This window comes from Garra rufa, chromosome 1 (genome assembly GCF_049309525.1).
Source record: "Garra rufa chromosome 1, GarRuf1.0, whole genome shotgun sequence".
NCBI classification, from domain to species: domain Eukaryota; kingdom Metazoa; phylum Chordata; class Actinopteri; order Cypriniformes; family Cyprinidae; genus Garra; species Garra rufa.
In genome coordinates this window covers 43,498,283-43,522,249 of record NC_133361.1, presented here as the reverse complement: position 1 = coordinate 43,522,249, position 23,967 = coordinate 43,498,283, and the positions used below count along the sequence as shown (strand labels likewise).

At 33.9% G+C, this 23,967-nt stretch overlaps 1 protein-coding gene across 1 annotated transcript in view; it reads right to left on the bottom strand.

Annotated features, from left to right (window-relative positions):
- Window positions 1–16,485, bottom strand: part of LOC141335580 (RNA binding protein fox-1 homolog 1) — a 52,206-nt gene extending 35,721 nt beyond the window's left edge. The window contains exons 1-4 of the mRNA XM_073841089.1: window positions 16,448–16,485; window positions 15,461–15,553; window positions 13,721–13,781; window positions 11,713–11,766 (exon numbers count right to left, since the gene is read on the bottom strand). Of these exons, the coding sequence (XP_073697190.1) occupies window positions 11,713–11,766; window positions 13,721–13,757 (91 nt within the window). The 5' untranslated portion in view covers window positions 13,758–13,781; window positions 15,461–15,553; window positions 16,448–16,485. The remainder of the gene's footprint in view (window positions 1–11,712; window positions 11,767–13,720; window positions 13,782–15,460; window positions 15,554–16,447) is intronic.
- Between the last annotated feature and the right edge of the window lie 7,482 nt (window positions 16,486–23,967).

The following is a 23,967-nucleotide window of genomic DNA, read 5'->3' as shown; positions in this document are numbered from 1 at the left end:
AGTCACATGCATTCCTTTCTCCTTTCATGCCGGGCAGCCCATCTGACAGCCATTTTTGAAATATCTGCGTACACGTTTGCATATTTGCAAGAGCTTCACTTTGATGTGTAGAATGTGTCCTGAGGAAAATAAATATGAGATGTATTTAGCCTGAATATTTACAGGATAAACAACTTAGACTATGCACTTTCATTTAGAACGATGAAGGGTGGAGGGCTAGATGAAAACGGAGAGAGAGCGAGATAGAGCAACAGTAAGTGCCGCTGAATGAGAAATGGGAGCGTGCAGCACCAGCAGCAGCAGCGAGCTCCGGGGGGATGCACAGGAGAGTTAGTCCGTTTTATTGCTTTGAGAGCGATTACAGTGAAGCAGATGCTCTGGCCGACGGGAGGTAGCCTCCGCATCAAAGCCATAAAAGTGTACAACTGCTTTGTAGCGCAATAATTTCTCTCATTGGCTTTTGTGTGGGAAGTGTTTGGGGGGGGGTTGACGGGTGGGCAGAGCCCACGTTTCCTAAACATTGCAGGATGTTCGGTTGCCCTGTGCATCTCGTTCTGCAACCTTACACAGTGCAGTAAACCGCAGAGACTCTTTTGCAGATGCATATATAAACAAGATGCGCTTTGAGATTACACAAATCTCACAGCTTTCAGATAATGTAAAATGCGCTGTGTATTGAGTACGGATGAATCTGCAGCTTGTGGTTTGCAGTGAAATAATCGTGTTTGTTGAAAACTACACCCTTAAAATGCTGGGTTAAATGGGAATATAGCCAAACCCCAGCGACTGGGTTGTTTTGACACAGCGGTTGGGTTAAATGTTTAACCCAACCTTCTAGGTAAGTTTATTTAACTCAACTATATTTACAAATGACTATATGGCTGACTTAAAATGAACCCAAAATAGGTTGTAAATGAAAAATCAGACAGATAATTACTAGAGGCATCAGCAATAATCAAAAGGTGAACATTTATTAATAAGCTAAAAAATGTTTATTAATCAAATAATTTATTCAACTTGAATGTTTGTTTATTGAACATGTTAATAAATGTTAATTTCTTTTGGGTTCATTTTAAGACTTTAATTGACTTTAATGTGCATGGTTATAGGAGTGATATTTTAAAGAGGATCAATTAAAATAGATTAAATAAAATAAAAAGTAAATAAAATAAAAGTAAAAACTAACAAAATAAAATAATAATAATAATTATGAAATTGGAGTAAAAATGGAAGTAAAAAAATGAGAATCAAACAAAATAAAGTATACAACTGTCAATAAAAATAAATTGACTAAAAATAAAATAAAAAATGATCAATAATTTCTACTGAAAATAAAATGCATTTACAAAATTAAGCAAATAAAATTAAAGCAATTAAAATATAAAACAAAGAAAACTATGATTTAATTAAAAATATTAAATACTTATTACAATTATCAATAAGAAAAATAATTAATGGAAGTAAAAAAGATAAAAACCATACAAAATGAAGTATACAATTATTGATAAAAATAAACTGAATGAAAATAAAATAAATTGAAATGATCAATAATTTCTTCTGAAAATAAAATACGCATTTTTTAAAAATCAAGCAAATCAATTTAAAACAATTAAAATATAAATCCATGAAGATTATGAATAAATTAAAAAATATTAAATAATTATTACATTTATCAAAAAATATAATTATGAAATTATGAAAATAATTAATGGAAGTAAAAATGATGAAAACCAAACAAAATAAAGTAAAGAATTATTGATAAAAAGAAACTGAATAAAAATAAAATAAAATATGAAATGATCAATAGTTTCTACTGAAAACAAAATTAGCATTTATAAAACTTAAGCAAATAAAATTAAAGCAATTAAAATATGAAAAAAATGAAAATTATGATTAAACAATTATTACACTTATCAATAAAAAATAATTATGAAATTAATGGAAGTAAAAAAAAAATGAAAACCAAAAAAAAAAAGAATAGAATTACTGATAAAAACACGAAACAATGAAAATTATTAATAAATAAAAAATATTAAATAATTATTACAATTATCAATAAAAAAATAAATTAATTAAAATAAAAGTTAAAATTACATAAGAGAGGGAAATTCTGATTCTAATTATCACCACTCAAAAAAGCCAGACTAGTCAGTTGTTGGATGACTTGCTGACTATCTGACCCATTAAATTTATGTTTATGTTCCTTTAAAAAAATTATGATTTTTTTTTATTTTGTATATATGAGTTATAAAATAAAGTAAATAAGTAGACAGTCACTATTCACATACACTGTTCTCTCCAGGCCCTCCCCAACTGGTAGCTTTATAATCCAAATGTATGTAATCTCACAGTAAGCAGTCTTTTGAAACACGTTTCAAGTATTAATGAATGTACATTTTTAATCACCTCTGTACACATGTCAGGGTCATTTCATATTGTTTCTTCCCACAATGCAATCTCAAATGTACAACACAGAAGCGGCCACCAAAAGTACTTTCATTCTGCTTTAAAGCGCTTCGTCCTTCCTCTAAAAGCCGCTTGTTGTCTTCCACGATAGCCTATCTGCACAAATTAATTCCATTTTGCAGCTGCCTTTTTGAAAGTTCTTAAATTCTTCTCTTGCGCTCCGTTAATTGCACGTCACTTTTCAAACTTATCATTCAGTATTTGTGAGTTCAAAAAAGCCCAGCAATGTTGAAAGCGCCAGAGGCGGCCACCGTCTCTCGTTCAGTCAGGACTCAATCAAAGAGAGAGAGAGAGAGAGAGAGAGAGAGAGAGAGAGAGAGAGAGAGAGAGAGAGAGAGAGAGAGAGAGAGAGCAAGGACAGTTATGTCATACTAAAACACTGAAACATTAGCGCAGCGAAACTGTCAGTCAATACAAATGACCCTCTAAATCATTACAACCCAACATATTCCATTTCAGTTCATATGGATGAAACTCCCTCAGCAAATACGCATCTGTTTCTTTGGAAAATTCAATAATCTGGATGTTGGGCGCAGAGAAGACACCCTTCCTCTCATCTCACTTAAGGAAATGAGTTTACCAATTTGTGATTCATTATTTCTTTGCCAATAAGCATTAAAGCTGAGATGAACATTATATATATATATATATATATATATATATATATATATATATATATATATATATATATATATGTATAATGTTCATCTAAAACAGTGAAATAATGAAACTATTTTATAGTTATTATTTTATTATTATTTATATATTTTTTTAACTATTATTATTGCTAATATTAAATTACTATTTAACAAATCAAAACACTGTCCACCAAATCACTGATTTTATCACTAATCAAGATTTTTTATTTTTTTTTATATATATTGTCTATTTGGTTACCAAGAAGTTAACTGTGTCAGTGCTAATCATGTTTGAGATAAAATATAAGACATGATGTGTGAAGACAGCAAAGGAAAATCAAGGTAAATATCACATGGAAAATGTAATTACATGGACAGTAAGATGCTAAATGTTTTTTAAAGAAGTCTCTTCTACTCACTAAGCCTGCATTTATTTGATCCAAAATACAGCAAATCAGTTATATTGTGAAACATTTTTTTCTATTTAAAATAGCTGCTTTTTATTTGAATATATTTTAAAATGTAATTTATTCCTGTGATTAAAGCTAAATTATCAGCAACAATACTCCAGTCTTCAGTGTCACATGATCCTTCAAAAATCAGTTTAATATGCTTATTTGCTGTTCTAGAAACATTTATTATTATTAATATTTAAAACAGTTGAGTACATTTTTTCTGGATTTTTTGATGAATAGAAAGATCCAAAGATCAGCATTTATCTGAAAAAAAAGGGCTTTTGTAACATTATACACTATTCCCATTCAAAAGCTTGGAGTCAATATAATTTTTTATTTTTTTTGGAAAGAAATTATAGAAATGTATACTTTTAATTTAGCAAGGATACTTTAAGTTGATCAAAAGTGATGATAAAGACATTTATAATGTTACAAAAGCTTTCTATTTCGGATAACTGCTGTTCTTTGAAGAAACCAGAAAAAAATTCTACTCAGCTGTCTTCAACATAACAATAATAAACTTTTCGAGCAGCAAACCAGAATAATCAAATGATTCCTGAAGGATCATGTGACTGGAGTAATGATGCTAAAAATTCAGCTTTAAAATCAAAGGAATAAATTACATTTTAAAATATATTCAAATAAAAAACAGTTATTTTAAATAGTAAAAATATTTCAAAATTTTACTGTTTTTGCTGTAATTTGAATCAAATAATTGCAGGCTTGGTGAGCAGAAGAGAATCTTTTGACTGGTAGTGTATATCTTACAATTCTGACTTTTCTCAAGTTGCAATTACAAGTTTCCATAGAAATTGTGCAAAAATGTTATTTAAGTTTGTGTATTTTGAATACATAAAATGCTAATCATGAAATTCATAGGTCATTTTCCTCTAAAACATGTAATCAATGTAATCACTGTGTGAAATAGCAGTATTTTTAGCGATATGCAATTTAAAGAGCAAATAGTAATAGATTCCATTTACACTATGTAAAAACAGCAACATTTTCTTTGCAATAATTGTAGTTACATTTATACTACTTAGTGCAAATGGTGGCAGACAGTATGCAATAATAACGTATTGAGTGTAAATGATCATTTTTATTAAAATTATTAAACGGATGGCGCTTTGGGACAATAAAGCCATCCCATAACCGATTAACACCCGTGAAGCACGTTATTTTCCACTTTTTGATTATTTCCTTCATTTTTTTGTGAAAATAAATGCCTTTACGATGTAATATGTGCTGTAAAAAGGGAGAAGAACGAGTTCAGCAAAAAGCAGATTCTAACTTGGGTTGATTGCGTCAAAAAACTATACTACCTATGCCACTGAAGCTGGTGTTTAGCATCTTTTGCAAGGTTGCCTATGTTGGTGGGTGAAGTTAATGTAAATAGCCTCTGCCAACAAGGCAGTCTATTTGCACTTAGTGTAAATTGACACTCCAAAAAAATTAAATAAATAAATAAATAAATAAAATGCACCAGTTTGATATGTGGTAGAAATTACATTGATGGTTTAGGAATAAAAATGACAGTTGATGCATGTGCCTATGCATCAAGTGTCCATGTATCTTCTAAAATTGCCCATAACTGAGAAAACACCCTTATGTTTGCCTTTTGAGAGCGTGTGTTACCAGACAGCATATATGACTTTCAAAAAATAATTGCTAGAGCTGCATCTTTCTAACCTTGCTCGTGTGTGAACCCATTTCCTAAAAAAAAAATGCATGCATTAGAGAAAGACAGAATGTGTATGCTTGCGTCTTTAAAGAAGAGCCTCAGATTTCCCGTGGTCAGAGGTGGCCTCAATTTGCATAATCTCTGGGCGTAAATTGCTGGAAGTCTAATTTTCAAACATCCGCCCAATCTCCGTCAGGCGTAACACTTAATCAGAGATCAGCCCGGCAGACAAGCGAGGTCTGGCACGTTGGTCATCCCTCAGCCTTCCGCCGATAGCTTTCATTCCCCTCAGCCGGTGAACTGTTAATGAACATCAAAGCTATCTTAAATCAACAGTCTGCCGCAGGTGAGAGCTGTTTCGAGTGACGACCGCCGAGGCTTGTTCAGAAACCAACTTCACATCACCGATTGACTGTCTCATGAATCAAAGACACTCCTGGATATTTGTTTACATAGGTAACTTTCTAGCTTACAAGCCACCTTTCAAATCCACGCTCAATCGCTCTGTGCTGTCTTTCTATCTGCAATCTAAGCAGCTATGTGCCAATACCTATTTCGGCCGTTAGGCAAACGAAAGAATTCGAGGCGTTTTCCGATATCACCGCAATTCGGCCGTATTAATGGTGCTTTAATTATAATTAAGACAGAGATCTGAAAAAAAGAAACAGCGAGCGCTGGAAAGAACAAAACATTCGCACCTTAATGGGATGTGGGCTGTTTGGACACTTGAAAGGTGAGACGAAAGCAAATCAATAATGAGCCATTTTGTAATTAACAGAATGTGCGCTGAATTAGGCAAACGACTGTCTAGAGAAATTGAAAATATTGATTTTAATTTATAAAATATATCTCAGCCCTTTGATGCCCTTGCGTCGACAGACAATTAGATTTAACCATCACCTCGATATTTCTGCCTTCCCGTTTCGTCTTATTATCATAAAATCTCGATATTTTTCCATATAATGGAGGAGGTAATGATGTTCGGGCAAGGTCAGAGGCTGGGATGGCCAAGGTTGAGGAAAAGATGACCGAAGGAAGTGAGAGAAAAAGAGTTCAGCGTGCATTTCGACCAACGAAACATCCTCGCTTTCAAAGGCCCATAAAATGAAATGAAGCCCTGGGGGTCTGGAAGCTCGCTAGATTATGTTTTCAAAGATGTGCACCGTGTTTGCAGTTGTAACAATGGAGTCTTGGAGTCTCTTGCCAATAGGTCAGCGAACACAGATGCACATTGTGAAACAGGCCCTTTGGGTGATTAGAATAATCACTTCCTGCCTGCCAGCTCTTTCAAGCCTATGCCAGAGCCCGTAGATTAAGGTCACCCGTTATACACACCTCCAAACAACAGGCCCAGAACTATGCCTCCAACAAATAACGCAGTTAAACAACAACTGGTATAATTTGCTGCTTGTTAAATGGTTGATATTTTGAACCAAAAAATAAACAGTACTGACAAAGACTCAACAGTATATGGACAATTTTAAAGGGATAGTTGACCCAAAAAAGAAAATTCTGTCATTAATTGCTCACCATCATGTCGTTCCAAACCCTTGAGACCTTCGTTCATCTTCGGAACACAAATTAAGATATTTTTGATGAAATCCGGAGAGCTTTCTGACCCTGCATAGACAGCAATGCAACTACTACGTTCAAGGCCCAGAAAGGTAGTAAGGACATTGTTAAAATAGAATTAAAATAATTAGGGATGTCCCGATCCGATCACGTGGTTTCAGACTCGATCGGAATCGGACGTTACCTCCCGATCAGGACTCGGATATATATGTATATATCATAGGTCGCGTTAACCGAAAATTGTCCGCCATTGACAGAATTTTTGTTGCAATGACGGAAAAATCTGAAGGCCATCCGTCACTTTGACAGATTACACGGAGGGTGATCTAGTGTAATTATTAGCTGTAATTCCCACCCCTGTCCAGTTGGTGGCGAGTGCGCTCCAGTGTGGCAACAGAGCACTTGCTCCAGAACTAAAATGCGCTTGATTACGCACAGGCGCAGTAGTACTAAGAAGCTAAAACGATCTATCATGCCACATTAAAGAGCGCCAAAATGGTATTTATTGCTTGAATTTCCTAATGAAATTGAATTTGAAATTTGAGACTTTGTTTCATTGCGATTTATTGGATGGGAGGCGCACTATGTACTTGTTAGTCATCGTCTGAAAACATTTACTGATCAATATTGCTTATTAAAATGAGAATATATTAAAATCGATTTCACTGCGGGGTGTGGCGTTGAACATGAAAAGTTAAGCAGTCTCATCTGTTCTCTTCAACATATTATAAATTAAAACGTGAATAAAAATAAATGCAATTAAATGTGTTATAATTAAAATATGAAAATAAAAATGACGGGTAACAGTGATGCGCGGGTTGAACCAATATGAGCGGTTACCCGCGGTTACGGGTCATCCAAAAATATTTTTAATGATATTCGGGTCGCGGTCGGTCGGGTCGATTGAAATAAAGATGCCAATTAAACCTTTGTAATTAATATAGTACTAGACACAATTTTCTATGAAATACATAGACCTACACTTTATTGGCTGAATAATATTTTCCTTTTGAATGTTGAGCGTTATTAACTGTTGAATAAATGCTGACGCGGGACAAAATGCCCGATTTCCCAACACGTTGAACTGAGCAATGCCATTGTACCATTTTAATAGGCTACTTTTAAACGCATATAGCTCAGTAATGTCAGCTTTATGTATTTTCTGAGAGGGGGTGGGATTTTTGTTGGGAAAGTCGGGGGAGAGACGCACACTTCGATTAGACTGGATAAACACATGCAGCATCCTAATTGTTCAGAAAATTGTATTCCTAATAAATGTCTCGAATATTTTGATTATGTCCAATGCTTCTCTTTCTTTTTGCAATTATTAGACACATTTCACTATGTCTTTTCAAATGCCTAGGTCTGTTTCATTTCCTTAATTATAAAATTTCTAGCACTATTTTTAAACGTTTATTCAAGCAATAATATATAAATCATCTCATGTATATGCTTGTTTAAAACCAGGGATATAAAACAAATTCCAAGTAAAAACTGTATTTTTTCTTTACATTTCCAGAGAGCGAAACGAACTAAATTAAACATTACTTAATAAATTCAAAGCTCTATAATTTCCTTATTGATTTGATACAACTATTATAGCTATACAAATATAAAATAATATAATTTTGTCATATTCGTGATTCCTGAATTTATATATGAAAACTTTGTTTTGAAGTGCATTCATTATGTTTGTATAAGAAAATTTGGTAACCTTGCCTATTAAGTTGTTTTAATATTATTGATATTTTTTAGAAGTTAAAAGTTAAGAAAAAAGGAATTAGCTTGTAGTCTATATATATATATTTAGGGCTATAGGCTAATCTTTTTTCTTAACTTTTATTACACTGTAGATCGAAATAAAATAGTTCTTGATCATATTTAACAATTTAATTTATTAACTGATAATTTAGAGTACTTCGAAAAAGAAACTATTTAAATCTGTATAAAGGAAAGACAAAATAAATCACAACAAGAACAATCTGTATTTTTCTTGTAATCAAGAACATTTCTTTTGACAAAATGACCTAATTAATGCCGAATGATGTTTGACAGTGAACGCATCTTCACCGCATAGCCGCATATAATCGCTTCTGTCAGTCGCAAATATTAAACATGCGGGTCAGGAAGCGGGTCGGGTACAATATTTACTTTTTTTTGCGGTCCGATTTGCGGGCGGGTTATTGAAAACGTCGGTCGGGTAATAATGAATTAAATTTTTACGACCCTGTCCTTCAAAATGACGGGCAATTTAACAGTCTAACGCAACCTCATATATTCTCATTATTTTTTAACACATTTATAGTTATGTGGTGGCACGGAGTTAGACCTCTTGATTCCACACAGAAACACAGCAAACACTGTGGCACTTTTATTTATTTGTTTACATGCCTGCCGGGTATTTTAAGTTGAGGTGCTATTTGTTTTTATATTAGACTTTTTTTATATTTACTGTGAAGAAGTGAAGAATTTATGTAATTTATTACTTGATTGTTCAAGCTACCTCACAGAAGTGCTCTGTTTGTTAACAGAGTTGTTGAATGTTAAAATAAGGTGAATTAAATAAAAAATAAGGAACATCCTGGATCTGATTCTTTGCTCTTCTTTATTCTTTTTTAATGTATTATAGAAGTATCGGATCGGGACTCGGTATCGGCAGATACTCAAAATCAAATGACTCGGACTCGAGGGCAAAAAAACCTGATCGGGACATCCCTAAAAATAATGTTATGAAGATACTTTTTGTTGAATAAAGTCATTCGTTTTGTTTTCTTTGCGCACAAAAAGTATTCTCGTAGCTTCAAAACATTAAGGTTGAACCACAGATGTCACATGAACTATTTTGTCGATATCCTTATTATCTTTCTGGGCCTTGAACGTGTCAGTTGTGTTGCTTTCTATGCAGGGTCGGACAGCTCTGGGATTTTATTAAAAATATCTTAATTTGTGTTCTGAAACAGTTTGTTTTACGGTTTTGGAACAACATGAGGGTGAGTAATTAACAACAGAATTTTTATTTTTGGGTGAACCATTCCTTTAAAGGAGTAGTTCACTTCCAGAACAAAAATGTACAGATGATGTATTCACCCCCTTGTCATTCAAGATGTTCATATCTTTCTTTCTTCAGTTGTTAAGAAATTATGTTTTTTGAGGAAAACATTTCAGGATTTTTCTCCATATAATGGACTTCTATGGTGCCCCCGAGTTTGAATTTTCAAGATGCAGTTTAAATGATCCTAAATGATCCCCCAGCCGAGGAAGAAGGGTCTTATCTAGCAAAACAATCTGTTAATTTATTTTTTATTATAATTTATATACTTTTTAACCTCAAATGCTTGTCTTGTCTTGCTCTGTTTTTTTTTTCTGGTTCAAGACAGTTAGGGTATGTTTAAAAACTCCCATCTTATTTTTCTCCCTTAACTTCAAAATCGCCCTACATCGCTGTTTTACCTTTTTTTTTTTTTTTTTGTTTGATCTTCTTTGCATGTTCACTTTGCAGACACTGGGTTGGTACTTCTGCAGCGATGTGATTCTGCAAGGATGATTTTGAAATGATTTTTGAAGTTGAGGGAGAAAGACCCTTCTTCCTCAGCTGGGATTGTTTACAGCCACATTTGGGATCGTTTGAAGCCGCATTTAAACTGCATTTTGGAAGTTAAAACTCGAGGTACCATAGAAGTACACTACATAGGGAAAAAACCTGAAATGTTTTCCTCAAAGAAATTTTTTATTTACAAATGAAGAAAGAAAGACATGAACATCTTAGATGACAAGGGGGTGAGTACATTATCTGTTTTTTTTTTTTTTAATTCCAATACATGCAAACAAATGATCAAACCACAGAGCTATTATAAAATGGAATGTTCTATTGACGTTTGCGTAAGGAAAATATTTTTTTCCCCCCAAAAAACGATGTTTTGAATGTTCAGAGAACTTTCAGATATAGCTTTTTCATAATATAATGGAAACATTAGCAAAATATACTTAGAACATATTTTTGTTAGCTGGGCGAGTGGCATAACATATGATGCCGTTTTCTCAAAAGTAATTTCGCATTTCTGGGGTAATTTTATTAGCAAAGTAACCACTGGTGTACGTCATCGCATTTACTGTATAATATCAAATTATTAGTGCGAAAAGTGCACTTTCTTTCTTTAAAATGAATGACGCTTTCTTTGATTTTTCAATCCAATGTGTTATCTAATGCAATGAGATTCATACATTTTTAAGCTGCCAATACTATTTGGAGCCTCTGTAAATCCAATATATGGTAATAAAATAGCATAACAGGAAAACAGAGAGCTTTCAAACTTGCTTTTTGAAACGAATATGAAAATATCATATCTGATATCAGAGTAATTCACCATTTCATATCCTCTGCAGTGATGATTCAGGGCATGTGGGTTGAGAACTTTTTCACACACACAAAGCACATTAGTGAAGCTGCCCATTAGCCCTAAATGCAAATGCATTTAACCCTCTGTGTTACAGCTATGCTTTGTGCAATTATTTATTTATTTGAAGCATTTATAGTAATATTATTGTGTTTATTCATAAAGAACACAGTTTTGATTTATGCTTCTTATGTTTAGAAAACATCTACAGAAAGGTGAAGATACATGATAATTATTTGGCCAGTTACAGTTTATAGGAGTTTTATATTTACAAATATATAAATTATATATTTATTTATATATATATTTTTTTAAGGAAATACATGCTTTTTATAATTTCCAGTGCCTTTCTTCCCCACATTTTTAAAATTCTTGTTTTTGTTTAAACTATTTTATGTCCAAAAGCCTAACTATTTCATCATTAGAATAATACGCATACCCAGTCTTTTCTACCACAGATATAATTCATTACAGAGCCAGTTTCTTTTAAATGCGAATTCACTCACCTGCATAGAATTCTGGGCTGTAGACTGCACCCACGACTGGATTCAACTTCCAGCCTAGACATAAGACAGAGAGGGAGATCTGATATTAGCCACCTCGGTCTGCACTTCTAAAAATTTACATCTGATCCTACACAAGACAGAGAGTTGGATTCTGGCTAACTAGAACCTCCAGGCCAGTGCGTAATGATGTCAGTAGAGGGCTGACCAGACTGAAGCACTGCTATCATCCAGAGTTAGGAAAGGGCATGAAGCGGCCTGACAGATTTCTCTCAGATTCTAACCTCTACAAATGGCCTGTCTGTTTAAGCCCTCCATAAGTACAAAAAAGAGAGAGATTTCAGTAACATCAACTGAGATCTAAAAGGTTGTCTCTGCATTTCACTTCCATTTAAAGTTTTTCAGTGAGGAAGAGAACTGCTCTGAAAAACATTTTCAGAAAATTGACAATTACAAGCAGTCTTTTTTAGTTTGAATCTCTGAGGTCTGTGGCCTCAGAAAGCTATTGATTGCGCATAAAACAGTAAAGTTTCCCATTTGTGAAGTTCGTCTAAGGCCGAAACTTGCAAACTAGCATGCTAATAAGCATTAAATAAATATGAAATATTAAATGTTCTGTTACTGGGTTGTTAATTAAATGAGTAATTGTGTGACACACAAGATGCTCTTTGGTTAATTCTAAAATTAGGCTGGAGAACACGATCTTCATGCAAGCAAGTGAAAGTGCTGCTGTCATTAAAGGAATAGATCACCCAAAAATGAAAATTGCCCCATAATTTATTCACCCTCAAGCCATCCTAGGTGTATATGACTTTTTTCTCTCAGACGAATGCAATCAAAGTTATATTAAAAAAATGTCCTGGCTCTTTTAAGCTTAATAACAGCAGTGAATTGTGGTTGAAATTTCTGAAGCCCAATAAAGTGCCTCCATCCATCATAAAAAGTCTTAATTAAGGCATTCTGAAGTGAACTGATGTTTTTGTGTAAGAAAAATATCGATATTTGAAACTTTATAAACCATAATCTCTAGCTAACTGTCACACATGCGTTCAGCTTCATTGAGAATACACTAGTCTCATGAGAACGAAGTTTTGTTTACAGCAAAGGAAAATCAGTCTCCTCTTGGCTTATATCGAAAACCTCCAACATTTTTTGTTTCCTTATTGTGTACTTGTGTTACGGTGATGAATGTGCTTCTGCATTCATGAACACAGTTAGCAGCAGTTAGAGATTATGGTTTAAGTTTTAAATACAGATATTTTTCTTACACAAAAACATCGATTTGCTTCATATAGCCTTTATTAACCCTCGGAGCAATGTGGAGCACTTTATATGATGGATGGATGCACTATATTTTGCTTCAAAATATCAGCCATTCACTTTAATTATAAAGCTTGTAAAAGCCAGGACATTTTTAAATATAGCTAAGATTGTATTTGTCTGACAAAAGAAAGTCCTATAAACTTAGGATTGCTTGAGGATGAGTAAATCATGGGGTATTTTCATTTTTGGGTGAACTCTCTTTAAAAAGGGACATCAATTCTTTTTACTCAATTTTAAACTGATGCAATTTGTACATTGGTATAAATTTGAAAAAATGAAGAAAATAGAAGCATTTTACTAGTGGTCTTATTTTACACTCAAAATATATTATATATGTGATCCTGGACCACAAAACCAGAAATTGAAATTGACTTTTATACATCATCTGAAACAGAATAAATAAGCTTTCCTTTGATGTATAGTTTGTTAGGATAGGACAATATTTTTTCTGAGATACAACTATCTGAGAGTGCAAAAAAAATAAAAAAAATAAATAAAAATACAGAGAAAATCGCCTTTAAAGTTGTCCAAATGAAGTTCTAATTGCACATTACTAATCAAAAATAAAGTTTTGATATATTTACTGTAGGAAATTTACAAAATATCTTCATGGAACATGATCTTTACTTAATCTCCTAATGATTTTTGGCATAAAAGAAAAATGTATAAATTTTGAAACTGTTCTTACCGTTTGCATATGGGTTGACGGTCTTTTTATTCGTCATTACCCGTGCTGTTGCATTGTTAACCTGAGCATAAACAAAAGTGTGTGAGCATGAAACATACTAAAGCTAAAGGTGTAAATATTAAAAATATTGCTTTAACAAATACTTCATGCATTACAGTGAAGATTTTCAAAATGATTACAGATCATAACAAACAGTTAAAGAAAAGTGGTAAGACACATAAAGCAAAGAAAATTTATGCAAAAGTCTCATCATAAAAAGACTCGTCAGCATGCGTCATCAAAAAATGATCAAGTTGAAGGAGTACATAGAGAACACAAAAACTAAAAACACACAAAATGCACTCAACAAATGAAAGGCATCGAATATGAGACGGCATGCAGTGAATAGGGAACGATTAGGTTAAAAGAAAAGAAAGAAAACGTAGGATAGGAATGGAAAGAAAAACAAAAACGGTTGGCACTGCGCAACATACACTAAACATTCAGAGTTGAGGTACAGTCGGAAAACAAAGCAACATTTAGCATTCAACACTCCAAGAGCCTTGTGCTTCATCACAAGAATAATAATCAGAAAAGAAAAGAACCAAAAAAAAAGTAATAACGGAAGAAATCATTCAAGCCGAAAGGACAGCTAACAAAGGATATAAAAAGAGGGTGCATTATTTAACATAATCATGGAGTTCAGAATCTGAGTAGGATGCGCACGATTCAGTTCAATCCAATCAGAGCCTCTCAGGAAGCTAAATGTTCACTCAAGTAACACGCGTACCAAGAGAAAACAGCATCAAGAAACTCAACATCAAGTCAAAAAACAGTCACGAGGTATCAGCGCGGAGTTCGTGAAATGGCAGATGGCGCTCTCCACTTACCATTCGCCGCCATCGCCCGCGTGTCTATGTATTGTTACCACGGTTAGTGAGTTTGGTGAGGGGCCTACCAGCTACCGTTGGAAAAGGGGGGAAAATGAGAAGGCAAAATAGGCAACATCTTACTGAAAGACGGCACCACATCCGAATAACTCTTCAAATTGAAAACAAAAAAAAAAAATCAATCAAAGAAAGAAGCACAACTGTTAAATGGGAAGAGGCCCACTTTCGGTTGCACACCTGCTGATCAGTTTGGCTGTTTCACCTTCAGTGACTGTTCTAGACTGTAAAGTAAGTGTAATTTGAGCTGTAGATTTAAAAGGCTTTGTGTTCATCTAACGGCAGCGTCTTCAGGCCAATTAACGAGCGCTGCCGACTTCGGGCCGCTTTAAGCGCAGATCCCTCGTCAACTTTGCAATAAGGCCTCTGGCTATCATCACACAAATGCTGTTTGCACTCTGCCTGATGACTTACTGCACCCGTTTGCTTATTAAGCCAAAATATGCTTTAAAAGAAAAAAGAAAAGAGCAGAAAAGAACTGAATAAACAAGTGAATGCCAACAAAAGCAAACCAATTAGATAACGGCGAGCACCGTATTACATCTGATTTGAGATCTTAGAATAACTGAAACGTTTTAGGGGTACAATGTGGGGAGGGAGGGAGGGAGGGAAAGAGGGATAGAGAGAGGAGCACACACAGGAAAAAAGACGAGTGATGCGTCTAAAATAGTGAGATGAGAGTGAGGCACACACTGACACACAAAACAGAATCAAGAACGACAACAACAAACAAACAAACAAACAAACACAAATTAATCAAACAAAATAGAAAGAAAATCAAACAATTGAGAAGGGAAATATTTGTTACATGCACCTCTATTTTACGACCTTCTACCACCGTGCCGTGTAATTTCTCTCTGGCCCTGTCCGCATCGGCACTATTTTCGAAAGTTACGAAACCAAAACCCTGCATGCAGGTGGGAGAGGGGAGGGGGGAGAACAACATGCACATTATTAATTCAGTCATACACCCAAGAAATCCACTGTGGTTCTACCTCTGCCATTCTCACACACAAAAACAGCTGCTGCTGCATTTACCCCTCTCTCTTTCTCCTCCTCTTTTCTCCTGCACCATGCAAAGCATCGAGATTAACCATAATTTACGGGTTCTCGTAGAACCTCGAAGGAGGAGTCAAATAGCACGTCTAAGAACGTAAAGCCACTTATTAAACGAAACCAAAAAAGAGAGAAAAACCAAACAAAGGGATATACCTTTAGTAAGTCTTAGCGTTAACAAAATCTATTGGAAAAAAAAAAAAAAGCTGTCATTTAACACTGTATAATGCAACGTAAGGAAAAGTCATTACAAAAGAAACCAAAAAAATCAACGCATAAGACAAATGATAAAGGATTGTGAACTACAGAACTTGTTAACATGCATCATTATCTCCCCCAGCTGGAACAGAAGAACATAATTCATATTTCAATAAAGAAAATTGTTTGTGCACAGGAATGATGCTAAGTGTCATAACACTGAATAACGCTGTCAATTACGGAGCGCAGTGGAGAATGTTCTTCATTTGACACCGTAACTGAACAAAGACAAGTGCCAAACACATTTCCACACACTCCATTGAACAGGGCACTAATAACTCTAGCACAGCAGCTGATATGAGATTGCATTACATACGTTAACATGACTACAACAAGCATTTATTCTGTACAGTACAGGTGCTAATTCATCACTGGATATTCTCGCTTTTCGAATAAACGTCATGTTCATTTATGCTTCTAAACTCACTGGACTGTTCTGATTGGTCAAAGAATGAGAGCATGCAGAGGAAGGGAGTCACAAACGTACCTTTGATCCTCGTTCATTAAATATGATTTCAACATCTAAGATTTTACCAAATTGCTGGAAAGAGAACAGAACACAGGTCAGACATCATCTAAATTTGTTTTTACACATGAACACACTTTAATGTGAGCTGCAATAAGCTACCTGTTTTAGTCATTTTGAAAATCACCAGTTATTTATCTTTTCAATGGGGCATTTAGTCCAAAACAGAGTCAAAGTTCATTTTGGTTTTGAACTTAATAAATCAAAAAAATGTAAGTAAATATTTTTATTTATACATACTACCATTAAAATGTTTGAGGCTGAAGTTTTTTTTTTTTTTTTTTTGCTTACCAAAGTTGTATTTGATAAAAAATATACCATAAAATAGTGATATTGTGAAATCTAACTGTTGAAAATAACAAAACAATCTACAATTGTCTATATCCATAAAATGAACTTTATATAATGTTTTAAAATCTAATTTATTCCTGTTTTGGCATTATTCAGTATCCATATCATTACAGTCTTCACATGATCCTTCAGAAATCAGTCTAATATGCTGATTAGCTGCTCATTAAATATTTTTTCTTATTATTAATGCTGAAAACAATTGTGCTTAATATTTATGTGGAAACAGTGATATTTTTTCAGAATTGTTCAATTAACAGGAAGAATGGAATTAGTTTGTATAACTGTAATTTTTTTACACATTGGAACTATTTAATGCATCCTTGCAGAGTATTAGTATTTCTTTATTTCTTATACAGATCTGGCCATTAAAAATGCGTCTTTTTTCACGCGGCAGCCTGCAATTCAGCACGCGTCGCCACGCGGCGGCCTGCAGGGGCTTTTTTAGGTTTTTTTAAAACGTTGTTGCGCTTCATATAATATCCACCAGGTGGCGCAAGGAACAACATTCTGTGGCCAAGCCCTGCACAAAGAGGGCTATTTGGACAGTATTTATGTCTGTTGTTTCAATATCTGGCGCCATAATCGGTAATTCATTCTGTATGTAACGGCAAAGTATTTATAATTTCGTTTCCTTTTTATTAAGTTAATTTAGAAAAAAAAATTGGAGCATTTTTGTTCGTTAAACGTAAGCTTTTTGTTTCTTAAAGACCAAGCGGCAGACAGTGAGTTGACCTACTCTTTCAATTTGCCTTCTCAAATCACGAATTGGCTAAACTAAAATCCATAGATGTAAAATAAAAGAAATAAATAATAATAGATATAAATATGCGCTATTAGGTGCATATCCAATCGTTTGTGCGGAGAGAGCAAAACACATTTTTAGGACATGAAGGCTCAAGCTCGATCAGTTACATTTTTTTTTCAGTGGAAAATATTTAACCGTTATTTTTTTGTCAGACATGATAAATAAATATGTAGAAAGACTTAAATTACTACTTAACGAAAAAAACAAATAGAAAACAAAAACTGTTTTTATTATGTAGCTAGTCCATAGAGATGCATTTCTCTCTAAAGGCGCGCGTCCAACGAGGATATGAGGACTGTTAACTGCATCATCACTGACTCAGAAAACAGTAGTTTCTAAATAAATAATTAAAATATCTCCTTACTATTAGACAGTCATGGTATTTACTTTTGCCAGTGTTTTGTGGTAAGCTTTAAACAAGGAACCCTTCCAAGCTGTGCTGAACGTGCGCTCAATGCTGCTAACAGGACCGTCATGGTAGCCTGGTCTCGTGGTTCCTCCAGCGCTGCAATTTTTTTTTAAATCACCACTGAATGTCTAAAATATAATTTTAGCCCGCATTTGATCTTTGACGGACTAAAATGCAGGGCTGTAATACGTCTTAAAAGTGGAACATGGAAATATAATGGATGTACTGCGAAAAAAGTTTTATACTCGACATTGTTTCCAAATGGTTAAATGTGAGATTCTGGAAATGAGAATTAAATTTAGCGTGTCGGGTCGGGAAGAAAATTATTCTAAGTGGGTATATATAGGCTATATATTCTAAGGGTATATATATAGTTAGTATCATAGGCGGAGCGTGTGTAAGGCTGGGGAAGGCTTGACCTGGGGCCAAAAAATGCCACTAAATTGGACATATTCCCCTGCCCAAACAAAATCAATATATTACGTCTGTTGACAATAAAATGAAAATGAATAGAAAATGTAAATTGCGGCATTACATTAAGATCAGATAATCTGCACCGTAATTCTTTTTAGGCGTTTTTACAGTGTTATAACGAACCACACACGATTCTGTTGGGTTAGGAATGCAATGTCTATCAGAAGCGTTCAAATGAGTCTTGTCAGTTTTGTTGAGTGCGCGCAACTCTTGATTTTTAAAAAAACCATAAACAACAAAGCTCAGACGCACCTAAAATGTAGCTATAAGTAAGAGATTCGTTACACAGGGAATACAACGAAATCATGGTTTACATTTAAGATACAAGTTCATTTAAGATATAAGATAACATGTATATTGAAAAGTTCTTTAAAAGCATCTGGATGCAAAAATAGTATTTTTTAAAGGTGTTTTTAAAGCATTTGCTTTATGGATTAAAATACTAATAGGCTAATAAATAATTTGCATATCGGACAAAATTGCGTTGCAGCAAATCCTCTAAATTTTAAGATATATAGAACAGAGAAACATAAAATCTGAAAATATAAGCAGCTACAATTATTAAAGTTTTACATATACTCTATGCCAGTATAATTTGTAATTATAATTATTTTATAGTATATTCTATAACATTATAATTTTAATAGAATTATAAAATAAATATAATCAGCCCTGTTTTAGGCTTTTCCTTACTTTTATATTTTAGACATTCATCAATAATGGAGATAAATAGAAAAATTTCTCGCCATTTCTAAATTGGACGTGCCTTTATATAGAAATATCTTTAAATCTTTAGGCCTACAGATTACATAATGAACGTTTCTATTTTCGATTTGAATTATTTCGTTTTAAAGTGGTAATTTAAAGCTTTTGTTCATTGTGAAGCGATGTTCAAGAACAGACGGCAGAAAGCGCATCTTCTGTTTTCCTTTATTTTATAAACGCATGAGTTGTTTATAGGCTATTGTGAGTGCACTAAAATAAAAATGGACCCGTTACAGGTCAGAATGATGTATTACTCCTATACCTTTATAAGCAAAAATGAAGAAATTATTTATTTATTTTCACACAAAAAAAGTGATTGCACTGGTGCCTCCATTTTTTTCACAACCTTTCAAACATCTAACCTCACAATTGTTAATGAGGGTCGTTCGTGTCACTTTTAAACTTGCCATTTCACCTTTCACCTTCCCCCCAACCTATGAATAAAGGTGAGAAGAGCTGGCTTGGCTCCGGGGGGGGGGTGAAGTGCTAGGGGTGTCTCATTTCTCGTTAGGTTGGAAGGGTAGGGGGAAGGGGAAGGGCCAGATAGGCCTCCAAACAAAGAATTTTCGGGACCTCATTTCAAACGAAGGGCTAAGAGAAATTTCCATTTTCCAACATGCCTGCTCACTCGAGCAAGCAGACTTATAAATATAGGTAATTTTTGCCATTAATAAGGATATTTATGACAATTTTTCATTATATGTATATTACCTTTAATCTTGTGTTTGTGTTTATGGTGTTGTTCTGTAAATAAACGTTTGCAAAAAATCGCTAAAGTTTGCTAGCAGATAGCACTGTTTGCACTGATTGATATTACAAAATATATTTTTATGTCATATACACTTGACTGCAAGTTAGAAACATGGAAGGCCATGTGGCGAGGGAATTTCCCACACCCCAGTCATTTAAATCAGTACATAATAATGAAAAAAAAAAAAAAATACCTTACAATTAAAAAGAAGCAGATTTTTACCATCTGAAATTTCTTAAACCAGTGAACCCCTGTAAACATTTCAGTCCAAGGATCCAGTAAACCAATGCGCTCAAATTGAAAGTTCAAAAGGAAATTCAATGGAGTAGAATTTAACACTTTCTCAGAGTTAGATTTTAACACTTTCTGGAGTTAAAATATTAATCATTTGGAGAGTAATTTTAACTCTAAAATTTAGTTAATTATAATTTAAACTCTTTAACCAGTGTTAAAAACACTTCTTAGGGTAAACACAATATGTTTTATGTGGAAATGACTACACTGAAAGCCATACTCTCAACTAGCTGCTTTTATTTCAGGAAATACATAGATTGGATTTTGAAATTCCATGCATGTAAACACTTTGAAATTAACTGCTGTCATAAAATACTGTAAAATCTAACAGCAAAACATTTACATTTAATACATGTCTGCAGTGCCAACAAGAAATGTTTAGTAAAATTGTATACAGCATAGTCAAAAACACATCATTGCATTATATAAAATCAAACCTGAATAATTATAAAATAGTGCAGTAGTATTGTGTAACCAGAGGTAGATATACATCAGATGAAGTAACAAGAAACAACTCCACAGTGATACCAGGATACATTCCATGAATTAGTTTGAGGCGCCTGAATAAAAACAAAACTGAAAGCTGAAGGATGGAGCACAGAGGACAGAACTTAACATTTTGCTTAAATAAGAATACTGCTTGTTCAACTGCCTTGCTCTCAGTTCTTTGACTTCAGTTCTACCTATATCATTATTATATACATTTGTCTTTAAAAAAAAATATGTACAGGCTGGACAGAGCATCATGATACTTTACTTTACTTGAACAGCTCTTCAACAATACCCAAGGTTTCACATGACTGACAAGGCGAAACTTCTCAGTCCAAGACGATGTAAAAGGTGGAAACCTGTGCTTTTGATGTCCCTGAGGAAAGATGATATGGCTGAGGGTTTTCTTTAGTGGCCAGATGATGGTCATCAATACTTTGGCATGACCGAAACACAAGATAAACATCCCTTTATAAACAATAGGCATTAAAGGAAGAGTCCACTTCCAGAACAAAAAAATACAGATAATTTACTCACCCGCTTGTCATCCAAGAGGTTCATGTCTTTCTTTTCTTTCTTCAGTCACAAAGAAATTGTTTTTTTTTTTAAGAAAAGATAATCGTTCAGACAAATGTAAAAATATATATTTTTTTCAATAACATTTTGAAGTATTATTTAATACTTACCAGTCCTTTGACATCCAAAAAGCAAGAAAACATGTAGTACATCAGCTGAGCCCTGGTCATCTTTTTTCAGTGTTGTTTTATCTCAAAAACTTCTGCTGGACTACACAATAACATCAACAACATGTTATTTACAAAATAAATCATAAAATTACAGTCACTTACTCTTTATTAACTGATTACTAAACACATAACTCACCTGAATTGAGAAAATCTGAGAAACAAATTTCGTCCAGTTTTACTACTACTTCCCTCCATCCAGCACTTCTGTCAACATCCTGACAATGAAGAGAAAACATGTAATTTAAAACAACCTGTTAGTGTGATTGAAAATGCAAAATGTTTAATATGAAAGCCACGAACTCTCATAGGTCACGAGTCACTACTAAAACATTTGTAACGTTAGCCGTTACGACTCAAAACATTGCAGGCATTACTTTACACGTTCATGGCTAAACTATGATCGTTTTTAGCCAGGGTAAAGTTAGACTTAGACACTTCAGTTTACTGACATTGCTAGATATTACCTCGTCTCGTCGGCATGACATTATGGAAGCTTAACAGAATGTTTCTTGAGCGAGTCGCAACTTAAATTTGACAGCAAAACACTCGTTTACAAAAAAATAAGGTGAACAGAAAGACGTAAGCTAATATTAGCTTGTTCACATCGAAAAAAAGTCCGCTCAAAACAGCCATGTTTTGCATCGGAGATTCATTCAACACAAAGTTCGCCGCGGTTATTGGCGTCAGTACACTAACGTAACAGCTATAATCAGCTGTCTGTCAGAAGATAAAGAACATTTTGGAGTTAGTTTTTTACCTACCTCATGACGAAGTAGACAACTTCATCAGTCGATCGTGTGGCAGAACCAGGCTCGTGTCATGGCGCGCTCCTGATGTAACGTTATTGTTAAAACGTGCCCCTGAACACCAATGAATGAACTCCGAAATACAACACAGCCAGGGAGTATCCCGTAACACAAACTGTTGTGAAAGTTAAAGAATAAACTCCAAAAATTTAACTCTTTCACACTTTTTTGCCTAACTCCTGATTTTCGAACTCCAGCAATTTGCTGTACACAAATGAAGCATTTACCCACTTCTCAAGGCACCACTACACCACAGATTTGCAATTTGCCGTGCATGTGATAACGCATTGTTTGTTTTGCTTACGGCCATATGTGTACATGTGAATGAACAGTGCGTACACCGTACATTTGTACTTTTTGCAACGCTACAACATTTTTTTCAACATCTTGAAATGTGTGATAAACATCGGCGCATGTCCTCTGATGTAACATTAAGAACTAGCGACAACGTATGATGACGTATAACAGTGTTGTAGTGGTTTCCCATTCCTTAGCTAAGCTAAGCTACAGCAGCAACACGGCAAAAGTAGTTTACTACATCTAAGCTATTTTTCAAAATGTAATTTTTCTACATGGTATGAACCATCATCTTACCAAATCAATGCTTTCTCAGTGGTCAATAAAATTGTCAGTCATACAGGCATAAAAGTTCAGTTTAACGTTACTTGTTTATTCAACAACGCTTCCAAACCAATTTGGCAACAAAAATCAGCATCATTTACAGGGCTGGATTTATCTCATATTGTGACATAGGCAAACAAAATTTTGGAGGGTTGAATTCTTTCTTTTAAAAAATGTTTTGAAAAAAAAAAGGCACTTGTTTCTGAATATTAAACGAATAAAACAGGGGAAACACAACAATACTGAATAACTGAATAAACTAGCCATACAAAGATTGATTTCAAAGATTTCATGAGAGCCTGATTTTTTTAATTCTCAAAATTTATAGAACAGAACATGGAAGTTTGAAGTATCAAGAATATTATATCCGCTCCTCGAGTACAATACCTTTTTGGACGCCTTGAGAGAGAAATTTATCTTTACGGATTACATAAACGAGTTTTTGTTTTCAATTTGTTTTATTTCGTTAAGTAATAATTTAAAGCTTCCTATAGATATGATTATCATCTCTGTAGAAATTAATACAATATTAAATAATTATATAGGCGATGCTGTATATGCTAATGATGTCTGTGCGCAATGTAGACAGCATTCACAAGTTTATCATGAATAAACATTACATAAAGTACTTAAAATTTAATAGCCTCACAAGAAACATTTTATGCATCCCAGAGTCTTGTCCATTAACTGACCTTCTTTTTTTCCATAATATTTGTATTATTCGTTTATATTCGTTATTTTCACCTTTATTTTGATCTCTTTACAAAACATTCTGAATGTTTTTATTTATTGTGAATCGCTTAATCTAAATAACTTTATGTATATATGCTATTTGCCATTTTGCAAACATTGTAAACGACAATTATGCCAATAAAGTTTTGACTTTTTGATTGTATTTATGCCCGTGTGTGACCATAAACGATTTACAAATGGAACTAATGATTCACTCGTCAATGAAACACTATAGGTT